The sequence below is a fragment of the Oncorhynchus clarkii genome, chromosome 7 (assembly GCF_045791955.1).
Source record: "Oncorhynchus clarkii lewisi isolate Uvic-CL-2024 chromosome 7, UVic_Ocla_1.0, whole genome shotgun sequence".
NCBI classification, from domain to species: domain Eukaryota; kingdom Metazoa; phylum Chordata; class Actinopteri; order Salmoniformes; family Salmonidae; genus Oncorhynchus; species Oncorhynchus clarkii.
Window position 1 is genome coordinate 7,164,368 of NC_092153.1, and position 19,147 is coordinate 7,183,514.

The 19,147-nt window shown below is 39.8% G+C and overlaps 1 protein-coding gene across 5 annotated transcripts; it reads right to left on the reverse strand.

The window, feature by feature from the left end:
- Positions 1 to 13,029: 13,029 nt before the first annotated feature.
- Positions 13,030 to 16,530, reverse strand: LOC139414057 (nuclear receptor subfamily 4 group A member 2-like). Of its 5 annotated transcripts, XM_071161936.1 has the most exons (8): positions 16,397 to 16,512; positions 16,137 to 16,221; positions 15,023 to 15,915; positions 14,468 to 14,597; positions 14,175 to 14,326; positions 13,837 to 14,039; positions 13,516 to 13,694; positions 13,030 to 13,422 (listed from the first exon to the last, which is right to left on the reverse strand). In XM_071161936.1, exons 3-8 carry the CDS (start codon positions 15,908 to 15,910, stop codon positions 13,166 to 13,168), a joined length of 1,809 nt encoding a protein of 602 aa, XP_071018037.1. In that variant the 5' UTR covers positions 15,911 to 15,915; positions 16,137 to 16,221; positions 16,397 to 16,512; the 3' UTR covers positions 13,030 to 13,165. The 5 variants fall into 5 exon arrangements, with proteins under 5 accessions (XP_071018037.1, XP_071018036.1, XP_071018034.1 ...); XM_071161935.1 differs by having other exon boundaries at positions 13,030 to 13,694; positions 15,023 to 15,912; positions 16,137 to 16,218; positions 16,397 to 16,530; XM_071161933.1 differs by having other exon boundaries at positions 13,030 to 13,694; positions 16,137 to 16,218.
- Positions 16,531 to 19,147: the final 2,617 nt, after the last annotated feature.

Below are 19,147 nucleotides of genomic sequence, written 5' to 3' on the forward strand. Positions count from 1 at the left end.
TGACCATGTGATTAAACCCTAACCCACTGACCATGTGATTAAACTCTAACCCACTGACCATGTGATTAAACTCTAACCCACTGACCATGTGATTAAACCCTAACCCACTGACCATGTGATTAAACTCTAACCCACTGACCATGTGATTAAACCCTAACCCACTGACCATGTGTTTAAACTCTAACCCACTGACCATGTGATTAAACTCTAACCCACTGACCATGTGATTAAACCCTAACCCACTGACCATGTGATTAAACTCTAACCCACTGGCCATGTGATTAAACTCTAACCCACTGGCCTTGTGATTAAACTCTAACCCACTGGCCTTGTGATTAAACTTTAACCCACTGACCATATGATTAAACTCTAACCCACTGACCATGTGATTAAACTCTAACCCACTGACCATGTGATTAAACCCTAACCCACTGACCATGTGATTAAACTCTAACCCACTGGCCTTGTGATTAAACTCTAACCCACTGACCATGTGTTTAAACTCTAACCCACTGACCATGTGATTAAACTCTAACCCACTGACCATGTGATTAAACCCTAACCCACTGACCATGTGATTAAACCCTAACCCACTGACCATGTGATTAAACTCTAACCCACTGGCCTTGTGATTAAACTCTAACCCACTGACCATGTGATTAAACTCTAACCCACTGGCCTTGTGATTAAACTCTAACCCACTGACCATGTGATTAAACTCTAACCCACTGACCATGTGATTAAACTCTAACCCACTGACCATGTGATTAAACTCTAACCCACTGACCATGTGATTAAACTCTAACCCACTGGCCATGTGATTAAACTCTAACCCACTGGCCTTGTGATTAAACTCTAACCCACTGGCCTTGTGATTAAACTCTAACCCACTGGCCTTGTGATTAAACTCTAACCCACTGGCCTTGTGATTAAACTCTAACCCACTGGCCTTGTGATTAAACTCTAACCCACTGGCCATGTGATTAAACTTTAACCCACTGACCTTGTGATTAAACTTTAACCCACTGACCATGTGTTTAAACTGTAACCTGCTGGCTATTTTTATTAAACCCTAACCCACCGGCTATGGGTTTAAACGAGTTTCTTTCTATTTTCTTTCTTTAATATAGCATTTGTCTATAAAGCATTATGTATATGCTGGTATGGTGGTTTTGTAGCATCTATAGCAAGAAAACATTTCTTTACAGCCTAGCCACATAATGGGACATTGATTACTGATCAAAATGAATGTGAGTGTAAACTGATGTCTACAACATGAATGTGAACGTAAACTGATGTCTACAACATGAATGTGAACGTAAACTGATGTCTACAACATGAATGTGAACGTAAACTGATATCTACAACATGAATGTGAGTGTAAACTGATGTCCACAACATGAATGTGAGTGTAAACTGATGTCTACAACATGAATGTGAACGTAAACTGATGTCTACAACATGAATGTGAACGTAAACTGATGTCTACAACATGAATGTGAGTGTAAACTGATGTCTACAACATGAATGTGAGTGTAAACTGATGTCTACAACATGAATGTGAGTGTAAACTGATGTCTACAACATGAATGTGAGTGTAAACTGATGTCTACAACATGAATGTGAACGTAAACTGATGTCTACAACCTGAATGTGAGTGTAAACTGATGTCTACAACATGAATGTGAGTGTAAACTGATGTCTACAACATGAATGTGAACTGATGTCTACAACATGAATGTGAACTGATGTCTACAACATGAATGTGAGTGTAAACTGATGTCTACAACATGAATGTGAATGTAAACTGATGTCTACAACATGAATGTGAACTGATGTCTACAACATGAATGTGAACTGATGTCTACAACATGAATGTGAGTGTAAACTGATGTCTACAACATGAATGTGAATGTAAACTGATGTCTACAACATGAATGTGAACGTAAACTGATGTCTACAACATGAATGTGAGTGTAAACTGATGTCTAAAACATGAATGTGAGTGTAAACTGATGTCTACAACATGAATGTGAATGTAAACTGATGTCTACAACATGAATGTGAATGTAAACTGATGTCTACAACATGAATGTGAATGTAAACTGATGTCTACAACATGAATGTGAACATAAACTGATGTCTACAACATGAATGTGAACGTAAACTGATGTCTACAACATGAATGTGAGTGTAAACTGATGTCTACAACATGAATGTGAGTGTAAACTGATGTCTACAACATGAATGTGAGTGTAAACTGATGTCTACAACATGAATGTGAACTGATGTCTACAACATGAATGTGAGTGTAAACTGATGTCTACAACATGAATGTGAATGTAAACTGATGTCTACAACATGAATGTGAACTGATGTCTACAACATGAATGTGAGTGTAAACTGATGTCTAAAACATGAATGTGAGTTTAAACTGATGTCTACAACATGAATGTGAGTGTAAACTGATGTCTACAACATGAATGTGAACGTAAACTGATGTCTACAACATGAATGTGAGTGTAAACTGATGTCTACAACATGAATGTGAACGTAAACTGATGTCTACAACATGAATGTGAGTTTAAACTGATGTCTACAACATGAATGTGAGTGTAAACTGATGTCTACAACATGAATGTGAACTGATGTCTACAACATGAATGTGAATGTAAACTGATGTCTACAACATGAATGTGAGTGTAAACTGATGTCTACAACATGAATGTGAGTGTAAACTGATGTCCACAACATGAATGTGAGTGTAAACTGATGTCTACAACATGAATGTGAGTGTAAACTGATGTCCACAACATGAATGTGAGTGTAAACTGATGTCTACAACATGAATGTGAGTGTAAACTGATGTCTACAACATGAATGTGAGTGTAAACTGATGTCTACAACATGAATGTGAGTGTAAACTGATGTCTACAACATGAATGTGAATGTAAACTGATGTCTACAACATGAATGTGAACATAAACTGATGTCTACAACATGAATGTGAACGTAAACTGATGTCTACAACATGAATGTGAACTGATGTCTACAACATGAATGTGAGTGTAAACTGATGTCTACAACATGAATGTGAGTGTAAACTGATGTCTACAACATGAATGTGAACGTGAACGAAAACTGATGTCTACAACATGAATGTGAACGTAAACTGATGTCTACAACATGAATGTGAGTGTAAACTGATGTCTACAACATGAATGTGAGTGTAAACTGATGTCTACAACATGAATGTGAACTGATGTCTACAACATGAATGTGAACTGATGTCTACAACATGAATGTGAGTGTAAACTGATGTCTACAACATGAATGTGAACATAAACTGATGTCTACAACATGAATGTGAACGTAAACTGATGTCTACAACATGAATGTGAACGTAAACTGGTGTCTACAACATGAATGTGAGTGTAAACTGATGTCTACAACATGAATGTGAGTGTAAACTGATGTCTACAACATGAATTTGAACGTAAACTGATGTCTACAACATGAATGTGAGTGTAAACTGATGTCTACAACATGAATGTGAGTGTAAACTGATGTCTACAACATGAATGTGAGTGTAAACTGATGTCTACAACATGAATGTGAACTGATGTCTACAACATGAATGTGAACTGATGTCTACAACATGAATGTGAGTGTAAACTGATGTCTACAACATGAATGTGAATGTAAACTGATGTCTACAACATGAATGTGAACTGATGTCTACAACATGAATGTGAACTGATGTCTACAACATGAATGTGAGTGTAAACTGATGTCTACAACATGAATGTGAATGTAAACTGATGTCTACAACATGAATGTGAACGTAAACTGATGTCTACAACATGAATGTGAGTGTAAACTGATGTCTAAAACATGAATGTGAGTGTAAACTGATGTCTACAACATGAATGTGAATGTAAACTGATGTCTACAACATGAATGTGAATGTAAACTGATGTCTACAACATGAATGTGAATGTAAACTGATGTCTACAACATGAATGTGAACATAAACTGATGTCTACAACATGAATGTGAACGTAAACTGATGTCTACAACATGAATGTGAGTGTAAACTGATGTCTACAACATGAATGTGAGTGTAAACTGATGTCTACAACATGAATGTGAGTGTAAACTGATGTCTACAACATGAATGTGAACTGATGTCTACAACATGAATGTGAGTGTAAACTGATGTCTACAACATGAATGTGAATGTAAACTGATGTCTACAACATGAATGTGAACTGATGTCTACAACATGAATGTGAGTGTAAACTGATGTCTAAAACATGAATGTGAGTTTAAACTGATGTCTACAACATGAATGTGAGTGTAAACTGATGTCTACAACATGAATGTGAACGTAAACTGATGTCTACAACATGAATGTGAGTGTAAACTGATGTCTACAACATGAATGTGAACGTAAACTGATGTCTACAACATGAATGTGAGTTTAAACTGATGTCTACAACATGAATGTGAGTGTAAACTGATGTCTACAACATGAATGTGAACTGATGTCTACAACATGAATGTGAATGTAAACTGATGTCTACAACATGAATGTGAGTGTAAACTGATGTCTACAACATGAATGTGAGTGTAAACTGATGTCCACAACATGAATGTGAGTGTAAACTGATGTCTACAACATGAATGTGAGTGTAAACTGATGTCCACAACATGAATGTGAGTGTAAACTGATGTCTACAACATGAATGTGAGTGTAAACTGATGTCTACAACATGAATGTGAGTGTAAACTGATGTCTACAACATGAATGTGAGTGTAAACTGATGTCTACAACATGAATGTGAATGTAAACTGATGTCTACAACATGAATGTGAACATAAACTGATGTCTACAACATGAATGTGAACGTAAACTGATGTCTACAACATGAATGTGAACTGATGTCTACAACATGAATGTGAGTGTAAACTGATGTCTACAACATGAATGTGAGTGTAAACTGATGTCTACAACATGAATGTGAACGTAAACTGATGTCTACAACATGAATGTGAACGTAAACTGATGTCTACAACATGAATGTGAGTGTAAACTGATGTCTACAACATGAATGTGAGTGTAAACTGATGTCTACAACATGAATGTGAACTGATGTCTACAACATGAATGTGAACTGATGTCTACAACATGAATGTGAGTGTAAACTGATGTCTACAACATGAATGTGAACATAAACTGATGTCTACAACATGAATGTGAACGTAAACTGATGTCTACAACATGAATGTGAACGTAAACTGGTGTCTACAACATGAATGTGAGTGTAAACTGATGTCTACAACATGAATGTGAGTGTAAACTGATGTCTACAACATGAATTTGAACGTAAACTGATGTCTACAACATGAATGTGAGTGTAAACTGATGTCTACAACATGAATGTGAGTGTAAACTGATGTCTACAACATGAATGTGAGTGTAAACTGATGTCTACAACATGAATGTGAACGTAAACTGATGTCTACAACATGAATGTGAGTGTAAACTGATGTCTACAACATGAATGTGAGTGTAAACTGATGTCTACAACATGAATGTGAGTGTAAACTGATGTCTACAACATGAATGTGAACTGATGTCTACAACATGAATGTGAGTGTAAACTGATGTCTACAACATGAATGTGAATGTAAACTGATGTCTACAACATGAATGTGAACTGATGTCTACAACATGAATGTGAGTGTAAACTGATGTCTAAAACATGAATGTGAGTTTAAACTGATGTCTACAACATGAATGTGAGTGTAAACTGATGTCTACAACATGAATGTGAACGTAAACTGATGTCTACAACATGAATGTGAGTGTAAACTGATGTCTACAACATGAATGTGAACGTAAACTGATGTCTACAACATGAATGTGAGTTTAAACTGATGTCTACAACATGAATGTGAGTGTAAACTGATGTCTACAACATGAATGTGAACTGATGTCTACAACATGAATGTGAATGTAAACTGATGTCTACAACATGAATGTGAGTGTAAACTGATGTCTACAACATGAATGTGAGTGTAAACTGATGTCCACAACATGAATGTGAGTGTAAACTGATGTCTACAACATGAATGTGAGTGTAAACTGATGTCCACAACATGAATGTGAGTGTAAACTGATGTCTACAACATGAATGTGAGTGTAAACTGATGTCTACAACATGAATGTGAGTGTAAACTGATGTCTACAACATGAATGTGAGTGTAAACTGATGTCTACAACATGAATGTGAATGTAAACTGATGTCTACAACATGAATGTGAACATAAACTGATGTCTACAACATGAATGTGAACGTAAACTGATGTCTACAACATGAATGTGAACTGATGTCTACAACATGAATGTGAGTGTAAACTGATGTCTACAACATGAATGTGAGTGTAAACTGATGTCTACAACATGAATGTGAACGTAAACTGATGTCTACAACATGAATGTGAACGTAAACTGATGTCTACAACATGAATGTGAGTGTAAACTGATGTCTACAACATGAATGTGAGTGTAAACTGATGTCTACAACATGAATGTGAACTGATGTCTACAACATGAATGTGAACTGATGTCTACAACATGAATGTGAGTGTAAACTGATGTCTACAACATGAATGTGAACATAAACTGATGTCTACAACATGAATGTGAACGTAAACTGATGTCTACAACATGAATGTGAACGTAAACTGGTGTCTACAACATGAATGTGAGTGTAAACTGATGTCTACAACATGAATGTGAGTGTAAACTGATGTCTACAACATGAATTTGAACGTAAACTGATGTCTACAACATGAATGTGAGTGTAAACTGATGTCTACAACATGAATGTGAGTGTAAACTGATGTCTACAACATGAATGTGAGTGTAAACTGATGTCTACAACATGAATGTGAATGTAAACTGATGTCCCATATTGGGGCTATTGTGTGCCATGTCAATCACTGACAGTGTTCTTTTACTAAAGGGCCTGTCTCCTGTTATTTTACATTTACATCTCAGAGGTTTCTTCTGCATCTCAGTGTATTCTTTCTGTATATATTCTCTCAAAGCAGAAATAGCATCCACATATTTTTAAGCATCAGCAACCACTTTCAAGCCACCACCTCTATCTAACCAGGAAGAGAGGATGAGAAAACATGATCCCCAGTGTAGGGTTCATATGTCAAAGGTCAATGTATAGGCCCAAAAGCTTCAAGAGAAGAAGAAGATGGGGCACATATTTGTTCTATGATAGAGGGCATCCAGTTCCAAGTTCATCCTTTCCTACATGTGGAATCACTTACCTGCAGACACAGATGCTGAAACAGACCAACCAGGTAAAGCTCTTTGATTCCCAGTCTTCATCTCATGCTGTGACTACACTCGTAGACAAACCCTTTGAAGATACCCTTTTTGGTTCCAGGTAGAACCCTTTTGGTTCCAACTAGAATCCTATTGGGTTCCATGTAGAACCCTTTCCCCAGAGGGTTATACATGGAACCCAAAATAGTTCTCTCTGGAACCAAAAAGGGTTCTCCTATTGGGACAGCCAAGAAGCCATTTGGAACCCTTTTTTCTTAGAGTGTACATATTGCTTATGGGCAGATTCCTCCCAAGAAGTATTGTGTGTTCTTGTAACAGGCAAAGTGTTAGAAATAGTGCTGTTCTCACAGCAGACATTTTTGTTGTTGTGGATTTCTGAACCCATCACTCCTGAGTCATGTTGTCAACAATTATATTTGTCATGGTTTCCAGTTAAATCTAAAGAATAACACCCATAGGTTGAATACCACCTGGGGTCCCCACTTCTCCTACCTTACCAGGGTCTCCCTGTGAGGAGGACAAATGAACCTTTTACAGCAGTGGGCCAAATCAGGGTCAGGACCACACAAAGTGTTTCTTGGTAGTCTTAAGCAAATGTACTTTGAAGCAAGTATACACCTCACACACATGGTTATGTGTCACGCCCTGATCTGATTCACCTGTCCTTGTGCTTGTCTCCACCCACCTCCAGGTGTCGCCCATCTTCCCCATTATCCCCTGGGTATTTATACCTGTGTTTTCTATGTGTCTGTTGCCAGTTCGTCTTGTTTGTTCAAGCTTACCAGTGGTTTGTCTCAGGTTCTGGGTTTCCCTAGTCGCGCTTTTGCTTGTCCTCTTGATTTTGACCTTTGCCTGTCCTGACCCTCTGCCTGACCCTCTGCCTGCTGTCCTGTTCCTTTGCTCCACCTCTGGATTACCAACCTCTGCCTGACCCTCTGCCTGCCGTCCTATACCTTGGCCTCTGCTCTGGATTATCGACCCCTGCCTGCCTTGTTCGGTCGTTTGCCTGCTCCTGTGGTTACAATAAACATCTGCACTTGGGTCTTACCTTGATTCCTGATAGTTATGGGCTTAAAAAAAGTAGTCACCTGTGCTATGTCAGATATAGTTGAAATATACTACATTTTCAGTTTGCATCCCAATATTACACTTTATCCATCACAGAAGACTGAAATATAACAATTGTTTACATAAAAACACTGGATTTTCTGCAGTTAAAATAAAGTATTAATTATGAAAACTATTTATAACATTCCACCCATGAGGCCATTAGAGGGACATTTGATTGCAGGAAGAGCTACAAAAAGTGCTGTTCTCACTGCAGACATTTTTTTTGTGGTTTTCTGAACCTGTCATTCCTGAGTCATGTTGACAAATCTCATTGTTGCCATTGTTTTTAGGGTGAAATCTAATGAACAGCATCCATGGGTTGAATACCATAGTGATCTTACTGCTTCACAGTCATGTCCAGGTCTGCTGGTCTGGACATTGGAGAGATAGAAAACCTATTAGCAGTGATGTCTGTGTGGTTAACTGACCAGAATACATTAGCCACTTAAACACCCCAGTGCTTGTACCTGCCTCAGGCAATACCTAGTAGGATCCTACTGCTAAACCACTAACTATAGGAAGACACTGGGAGAGGGGGATCTGTCCTGCACTGTGCAATAATACACTCTGAGAGAGACCATGTAGGTCACTATCACAAATCAAAATGTTTTGTTCATAATGAATTAACAGGGTCTAAGTAGATTTGCTGTGCTACTAAAGTATTTCCACTGCAGCACAGAGGCAATGTGATTTCTGATTTCTCTGCAGTGCAGGTTGGAGGAGCTATCAGAGTGAGCTCCCTAATGGAGCCAGGTCAGAATCCTGCCCTGTGCATACAGATTGAGATATGGGAGGTTGTGTCCCCTGCAGTCTGGCCAACCTCTGGTCAAATAGAATCACTCCTCCCTGTGGACCCGCCCTCCTATTAGACAAACGGAGAAACTCTGGGTCTGTGTTTGACCTCACACACACCAGCCCACTCTCTGTAATGGAGTGTGTGTGTGTGTGTGTGTGTGTGTGTGTGTGTGTGTGTGTGTGTGTGTGTGTGTGTGTGTGTGTGTGTGTGTGTGTGTGTGTGTGTGTGTGTGTGTGTGTGTGTGTGTGTGTGTGTGTGCATAACTACAAAGATACAAAATGAGAATCATATTAAACATTGAGGCTATTGGATGGCAGGTTGGCTGCTCCATTTACTGTGTGATGCATATTCATCTAATGTGTAAAAACCTGTCACTTTGATCAGGTACCCTGCTAAATAAAATGTGGGTAACGATTAATTAGAATTTGTTTAATTGCTACACAGTCCCAGGATATCGGTTGAAGTACGCAAACATGTAATGAATGTAATTATTACAATCTGTATCTTGTAATGAAACGGATCATCAAGTGTTTGAAAACAATAATTATTTTTGGAAAGAAGTGGTCTATTTACACCAGACAGTCAAGCAGGATGTGCTTGTGTATTCATCCTATACTCCCTAGTTCCCCCAAGTGCTGTTGTCCAATCCAGTGATTATATTTCAAGTGTCCTATATAAGTGTCCTGACTTCATATTAGCTTGGGTAACCCAAACGTTCACGTGTATCAAGTATTACAAGGTAGGATTTGACCCATCAAGAGTCATTTTAATCCTTTCCAATTATCTTCAATTGTCTGGATAACCATTAACACTAGAGTAATTATAAACTATGCCTTCTCCTTGCTTACCAACCATAATCAAATCCTTTCATGGCTATTTGGTTGAAAATGAATCTTCAGACAAAGTAATATTGTGGTAATAAGAGAGGTAAGGATGTCTGTGTTTGTAAAGTATCTGAAGATGCCTTCTGATTCTCAACTAAAATGATTCCGTGGCAAGGTCTGACTGGATATAGGGCAATTCTGGTCAATTCCAGATGGACTGGTCCATCTTTAGCCCAGTGGGCCTGTATAAATGTTTTTTTGCACAAAATGATCATTATTTGGCTAGTAATGGGGCCCTCAAGGGACAAAATGGTCCGGTGTTAGAAATGTCCAGAACGATTTTTGGTCCCAGTCCGTCCCTGTTCAGTGCATTCACTTGGTTGTCTTCACAGTTCTTGGATTTCTAGAAAGATCTATACACATTGAGATTGGGGTTTGTCCTCAGGGTGAGGTAATGCTTTTTAATTGTTGGAAACTCTAGGGATGCAAAGTTGCTTGCTAAGCCAATTTAAATCCCAGTGGGCAATTCCACAGAAAATACACTACTGCTTGTAGGGGTTTGGTAACCTAAACATTGAGAACATTGACAAGCAAGTCTAATTCTAATGTCTTGACTAACCTTGATCAAGTCTAATTCTAATGTCTTGACTAACCTTGATCAAGTCTAATTCTAATGTCTTGACTAACCTTGATCAAGCTCCTCATATTCATCACTCCAGACGTTTGTCTTGTTTCATGTCTCAGAACATCGGCTTGGATAGAGGCTGGGGTTGTTTATGTTCAGCTCCCTATCTGCTATAGATGAAATCATGGTATTTTCACACATGGAGGAGGGCCACTGCGGTGGCCTGGGTGCAGGGGAGTCTGGGCTGGCCGTGATAAGGGCTTAGGGGCTTTGAAGGCAGCTTTACACTGAGATCAAGGTGGGCCACACAGACCACAACAGAAGTGTTCAGACCCCTAGAAAACCCCATAGAGTTTTACTCCTAAAGTAAGCGATCATCCTTACCAGAATGGCATGGCATGGCACTTGAAGGGTCACACAAGCCTAGAAAATAGCTGTCATGAAAAGGTTGTGGTTAATAACTGATTATTGTACTTCCTCCTTCCCGACACACACACCTACACACACGCATTTACCATTCATGATGTTGTAGGCCTGGATGAAAGGGGTTTGATACTAACAAGAGCCCATCCTTCTGGGATGGCCCCTGCCTGCCACTCTTCATCCACACCATTATCATAAATGTGACATTTCACAGATAATATTGATTACTTTATCTTAGCATTTCAGCCTGCATGACAGGCCGGTGCAGAGAGCAGCGTTTCCATTGATCTCTAGCCTATTAAACCCTCTTGTGAGTATAATCGTTGTTATAAGACCTTTTACTGCCTATAGAATCAATGGTTCACATTTCCAGACAGGACAGAAGAGATGTCATATTTGAAAATCTGCAATTTTCATCTACATGCCCTCCACCAATGTGTAATAGGCATTTTCTAACCGTTCCCTGGAAGAAAGACTGTACATATAGGGAGCTGAAATCATACATATATAATGCTATTTAGTTGTTCTGTGAAATGTTTAGTTCAGGACACAATGTGTGTTTACTTACATGCCAACACTGAAAAACATTGGTTTGCATGTTTCTTTAATGCCAATCCTATCCTGAGGGTTTGGTTTGGAAATGTCATGTAGACTTATATAGCAGGTCAAATCACACACTCCAGCAATTTGTTCCTAAGGTCCATACTGTGAGTCTTATTTAATCTTTCTTAGTTCAGTTGGTAGCGCATGGCGCTTGTAACACCAGGGTAGTGGGTTCGATTCCCGGGACCACCCATTTGTCAAATTTACGTCGCTTTGGATAAAAGCGTCTGCTAAATGGCATATATTATAAAACCGCTAAACGACAACGGTTTGACAACATTGTTATTTGACTGACATTATGGTTCATGATAAATCCATGTGTAATAACAGAGCACGTAGTCAATCTTCAACTCAAGCTCTACTGAGGAGAATGACAATTTCCTCGTCTTGTTGTTGCCGGAGAAATCACACTTAGTAGAAAAATAGGCTATAACATTCACTTCACTGGAGAGGACAGTTATTTATTTGAGAACTTATGTTGAGAATAGGTAACATTTTACATTAGGTCTGGTTATACAATTTGGTATAATTGTATTGTCGTTATTTGGAATTTATCCTCTGACCATCTAATGACAAATATTTGAATCACATCTGTTACACTAGTCCTTAATCAATCAAGGATTGTCAGACAAATCTGTGTACAAGAAAAATAGGAAACTATTTAGTAGGCTACTATTTAATATTAACAACACATTTCCCCATTATCATGTTTGATGATTTATGACGATATTTCAACAACTAAAATAAAGTCAGAATCCTTATAAATTGCCATCAGAAATAATTATTCATTTAAAAGTGTAATAAACGGCATGAATTTTATTTTGAATGGAAAAACCTGACATTGTAAGCCCCTGACCCATCAAAATAACGAACACATTTACAAACGTTAGATTATTTAGCAGTATACGTTATTAATTCAAATGCAATATAACCACAGTCCAGGTGTGACAAGACAAGAAATAGCCAACATAAAACATCTCCCATAAATTATTTGATAAAAAATAAATCTGTATACGTTCGAGGCATATATGTTCCATATACATTATCCAGTGTCTACATACAACAACATAGTTATCGAAAATGGTTAGTTTATCAAATTAAAATACTCACAATTCAAAGCAAGACCAAATAGTTCAAGACATCCATGTTCTTCAGAAATCGACGATATTGTAATATTGTCAAACTCTTCATTCTGTTTAAATTAAAAACATCTTAAATGTCGTGTTGTCTCTTTTTTTTTACCTGGAAATGCAGACATGTAGGCCTATAAACATGATCAAGCGCTCTTATGAAGAGAGGTACAAAAACAATGGAAATAAATATGAGAGAAAATGCATAATGCGTGATATAGGGAACTCAAAAATGGCCATATTAACCTCGCCTATCTGACATGATGACAGGATATATGTCACCTAAAAGGGCAAAGTATCGAGGAAAAGCTTGTCTATTATTGCAGGTGGAGGGACCAAGTCTTCCAGTTTCAAGTAGAATATCCTCTGCAGACCTTGTGTACACAGCGTGCGAAGTTCAGGCAGCTTTCCCAAGAGTTTTGACAAGTGATTTGGTCGACTGACACTTCCATCGTTAAAAGTCACTTTGTCTTTCAAACAGTTCACCATCTTGTTCTGAAGTTCCTCTACTTTCCTGGGCTCCTTCAGCCCATGTCTCTCTGAAACAATGACAGGGTGCAAATTCGTTTCAAAACTTAACCCAATGGCATTATAGGCGCATAGATTCAGAACTTTGGGTTTTATTAGCCTACCTGTTACTGTGGCAAGGGCGCATATGCAGGAGAATGTTGCAACGTCTATATTCATACTTTGAAGGTTTGCAGAGAACTCCACTATGGTGTCAATCCAGTCTCCAAAGCCGCGCCTACACTGAAGCCTGTGCAAAACCAATCCGTTGCAGAAGATGAGCTTCCCTTCCTCAGGGTTGGACCTGTAATATGATAGCATCGCATGATTAGGAATCGGATACCGATTTGGCAATAAGATCAAATGGATACTATCGCGCGTAATTGTTGTGCGTAAAATGACTATTTATATATGTGCACTTTTTGATATGCTATTGTTTAAGATACCTGTAAGCCAAACGCAGAACGAAGAGTTCCAGGAAGGCTGATTCGAAGAGGAGATCTTGGTCCGGTCTCGGCAGATCGGTAAAACCTGGGATCTTTTGCGCCCAGTCCCGGATAATATCCATGGAGACGGTTAGGACGTTGTAGAACTGCTGCACATGTTGCGTATCATCTCCGTCGATTTGGCTGTCAGCATTATTCTGGAACTAGAAGGTGATGTTAAATTGAACTCATAAACCCAATGCACAACGGTATATTTTTAAAACGTATTTTATTACTTATTTTATGAATAAACTGGTGCGCAAAGTGATGTGGGTTGCATGACCGAGGCTCGTACTTACTCGGGAGTAGTCCAGTCGAGACAATGAGGGGTTGGAGTCCACATGGGCCCTCACTAGCGCGTTAAGGATGCTGACAGGTGACAAAGGGTCTTGAATTTTATGTTTGGAGGGTAACCGGCCACGTCGACCCTTTAAACTTGCAGTCCTGACGACTGAATAATGACAAATATTAATTAAGTTGTTTTGTATAAATAATTACTATTATGCTTTGAAAAACACATTCTGCCTACAATTAATGTGTAAATACATTTCAAGGAAATGCATAAAGTTGTGCGTTTTAGAACAAACCTTACCTTCTTTGACCATTCCCGTGACAAGGCACTTCTGGAAACGGCAGTATTGGCACCTGTTTCTCCGGCGTTTGTCAACTGCACAGTTTTTCCCAGCTAAACACACATATTTGGCATTTTTCTGAACAGTGCGCTGTGAAGAAACACAGAGGAGAACACCTTAGTTTCCATTCGATGCGTTGCCACCTGAAGCTTTGATACATTGATCAAATATAGCCATTAAAATTATTTTGCCACGCATATTGACCATGGGAAATGAATAGCCATGGCGTTGCAGTCTTTCAACTACTCTCCCAGCTGCATAATGCATCAAAGGCGAGGCAGACAGTGGGTAAATATAGTTCCGTGGCTACTCATAATATTAAGTTTACCCTCTCCCAGTCCTCTATTGACATGGCAAGGAGATGAAGGTTCTTGATTTTGAAGGGATTGTATCAGGAGCCAACAAACAACACAATGAATCAGTAGCCTAAATATTAAAATACATTTAAATGGAATGTTAGTTGACCGTTAGTTCTAAATGTATAACAATCCCCGCAGATATTTAATGTAACATACCTTGAAGAATCCCTTACAGCCCTCGCAGGTTCGCACGCCGTAGTGCTGACAGGCGGCATTGTCCCCACACACCGCACATAAAGCATCGGTGTTGGTGGGTGATCCTTGGCTAGGAGGCGACGGTGCTTGGTTATCCATAAAGTGATGTCCGTGACCGAGCTGGAACGAATAGGGGGAACCCACCCTGTGCTGTTTCCTTAGGGAGCTGGAACCAAAGATGCCCTGGCTCTCCAAGCCATGATACCTGCCTGAGGTATCCGAGTTCACGGACACCTGGAGGGACCCGTCAAATCTCATCTGGCACGCCGACAAAGGACTACCGGTTTGGGAATGCTTGAGAGAAAACAAGGATAATCTGGATATGGCATTTTTCCGCTGCTCCATTCTGTGCGCCACCGCCAAGTAGTCCTGGTGAAAACTGTACAGAGATCCAGAATCATCCCACGCATGGCTGGGTGGACTCTGGAATGTCTGTGTGTGTGGAGAGGGGGGCTTGTAGTAAACGGACCCGGAGGGAGTGACCATCTCATCGGACTGATGCGGCTGGTGGTGGTGACTCTGCTGGTGGTACATGGGGATGTCCTCAACTTTGATGGATGACTGCTCCCCCGGATGGGGCATTTGGAATAGACAAGGGGGTTTGACGTCATAGTTCGAATTGTTACAGTAGCTGTCCACGAAAACACCGACATTTGGAAGATTGGTGATAGTGGCTGATGTGATTTCTGTGTTGGTCAGGTCCATGCTAAATTTGACAAACTCGGGCGTTAGGAAGTCGCAGTTATGGCTGTGGTGCTCTCCAGCGGCGTGAATGCTGCTTGCGCTCTGTTGCGAAGCGGGACTAGCTCCTTGAGGCGACGATCCGCACTGAGCCTGGACGCACGGCATAGCTGCTATAATGAGAGAGGGAGACATAGTTATATAAATCGATCTCCTTGTCAAGCCACAATCCCATCCAATGCAGATGCATTGCACGTAAATTAGAATGTTTGCGTAAAAGCGCACGAGACTTATATGATTAGCCTATTCTGTCACCACTCTCTAGAACGAGTGCCAACAGCAAAAGCATTGCATCTATAAGGCGCAACGTCTCCAACATTATTTGTGGTCTTACCTTCAGTTGTATGACTATTTTCAAAGACACAATGCCCGAATCACTTCCTGGAGTTATGATAATATCCACTCGATGTTGCTCCCTGCTAAAGAATTCGAAAAAAATCGGTCACAAAAATTACAAACCTGTAAAGATATGAATTTATAAGCAGGTCATTACTTTCTGATCACATTAATGTTATACTGTTGAAAAGAAAATGTGAATTTTAAGACAATTAAACCAATACCTTAAACTGTCACCCGGTGCACCATAATACATACATTTAGAGGATTACATCTTCTCCGCTGTATCCATATCCAAGTGCAAATGTAGCATTGTGAAGAGAACGGGTCAGATGGCCATGCACATCCCCAACTGGCTACTAGACTGGCCGCGGTTAACACTGACAATGTGCCTTTGTTTATGTGGCCCGGAGTCGGAATACCACTGCCCACGTGCCAATGACACTGGACGTCATCGAGTATTACGCGCACCAATCCCTTCCAAGGATGGATGTTTCAGATACTTCTGTAAACACACGATAGCGTGCAGAATCTAACAGAATAGAATAGAATGTTTATTTTTTTTGACATCATACAAGAATGATAAAAAAAAAACATCACATAATAATACACATGAACGCATATGGGTTGGCGAAATGCCTGATGAAAGCATTGCAAAAAAACTAATAACAATCTCACCTCAATTCACAACTAACTTAATGATATGCATAGTCGCATTTACAGCAGCCTACGCCAAATATAGAGGTATGTACGAAGATACTAAACAACAATCATGTAAAATAATGACTAGGGCTGGTGACACTTGTGGCTAAATAGTGACCCCGCACTATTGAGGATGGGGATTCCTGGGGAAACGTTGTGCAATTTTGCCCTTCACTTACCTCATTATTATAGCAACGCCCTCTCCAACCTGATTGGATAATTGTGTAATCCCATTGGTCTACCCATATGTCAGTCAACTAATCTTTGCTTCCTGGTTCTCCTGGCTGTCAGAGTTGTATCACCGTTCTCCCGGCGTTATCATCAATTGAACATAGAAACTCAGTAAGTGAGCGATTTAGAATAAATATTTGTGCCCTTTCTTTATTGTTATATTGATAATATGAAAAGTTGAGCGACTGGCAGCGAGCCAGACAATATCATGGCGAACGTCAATGCGGCATTGTACGTATTGCTAGAACCCTCTCACCAGTGCACCTTCAACGTTTTCTGTTCTGTTTCTGGTACGATGATGATACGGCATTCTGTTTTATTTTACACCGTTCTATAGAATAAAAACACTGTGAAATAGAGTTATATTTACTTCCTGTTGCATTTGCATTGGAAAACCAGTATCACCGAAATGGGGATGGATTTACTTTTTTATTTTTATGTAACGTATAAGAATTGGAACAAATGCTAAGTTAGTTTGTCCTCTAAATTCACGTTGTTGTTTTTGTGTAAACACTCTGAACCTTCATATGAGTTGCTGTCACTGTTCTTGCATGTGAATTTGTTGTCATTAACAACAAGTCTCAAGCTAAAATGTTGTCTTAGAGGGTTTTACTGTATGTTATGTGGATGGTGGCGTCTGTATCTCGCGTGATCATGTCTCTTATTCATGTGGTTCCCTGCGTAATTTCTTCATTTTCTGTCATTCAGTTGAGTAAACGGCTGCTGTCATGTGGGATTTGGCCCTGGTGTGTTACGTTGGAGATGTGTCACCAGGAAGTAATGCCATTCTGAAACCAATAATGTACTTGTCTCTCTGCGTGGGCGGGGCTGTAAGACCCCTCCCCATTCATTTCTCCTATACTTAATCATGCTGAGTATTAATAATAATAAAAACAAATAATACAAAAATATGTTTTATTTTCACGAAAACTGGATAGGTGCGGTGAAATGTGTTGTTTTACGGGTCAACCCCAGTAGTACAGAGCGCCTTGCTTAATCTTCCGGTTACTGGGGTAACTCTAACTAGTACTGTAGGCTACCTGCCGCACTCTTAACGCATTCACTGGATCAACACGACGATGTCATGCTACATGTACTTTTTTTCTTATTATCATATATTTGATTTTATGATCCATCTGATGAACACATAATACACAGGTAATAAACACAGAACGCAGCTTGTCTCATCCAAAAGGATTTGCCTACCTACATTCATGACAGATAAGAAAATGACAGACATTTTTTTAATTCTCCTCATCTTATGAGGGAAATCATTACCTCTGGCCTAGTGAAACAAGAGCTGCTGGTGTGCATGCACACACCACTATGATGTTTGCTCAGTTGTAGATTAGAATATATTGAAAAAAATGTATTTTAAGCAGATTGTCAGAATGATGGAGAGAAAGTGGCCATCATGTCACTTCACCTGAGTGGGTGAACCAGGTGTCGTCTTAACTCCAGAGTGGCGCAGTGGTCTAAGGCCCTGCATCTCAGTGCTAGAGGCGTCACTACAGACCCTGGTTCGATTCCAGGTTGTATCACAACCGGCCATGATTGGGAGTCCCATAGGGGCGGCGCACAATTGGCCCAGCGTCGTCCGGGTTAGGGGTTGGCTGGAGTAGGCCGTCACCTGACTTGCCTAGTTAAATAAAGGTTTAAAAAAACAATTAACTGTCAGACAAGTAAGAATGTTAAAGAAAAGTCAGCTGTCATCCAAGTGTCTCACACAGACACTCCCAGGGCTCCCACACTCTCCTCCACTACTTCTGCCTGTGAATCCCATGCCCCCCTACCCCCACATTGTCCCCCAGCACCTGGCCCTAGCCGATTGGCTCTTTGCCCTCCTGTCACGCCCTCTCCACATGATCACCTGTCATGTCATTGCAATATAACCCAGTGTGTCTAACTCAGTCCACTGCTGTGTGTTGTGCTGCAGGAACAGCATCAATGGCGTTCCGGAAGGCCTTGAAAGGGACAGCTATCATCGGGACCGGGGCGGCCGCTGCTCTTCTGGGCCTATCACAACTGTCGGAATACAGAAAGACACAGGTAGGCCTGGGACATTGAGATGATGTA

Excerpts from the sequence above, each read along its gene's own strand:
- LOC139414057 (XM_071161935.1), bottom strand. The coding sequence starts at position 15,910 with ATGCCGTGCGTCCAGGCTCAGTGCGGATCGTCGCCTCAAGGAGCTAGT. Across the intron at positions 14,327-14,467 it reads CACGGGAATGGTCAAAGAAG|TCGTCAGGACTGCAAGTTTA; the intron begins GTAAGGTTTGTT and ends GTCATTATTCAG. Across the intron at positions 14,040-14,174 it reads CTCGACTGGACTACTCCCGA|TTCCAGAATAATGCTGACAG; the intron begins GTAAGTACGAGC and ends ATCACCTTCTAG.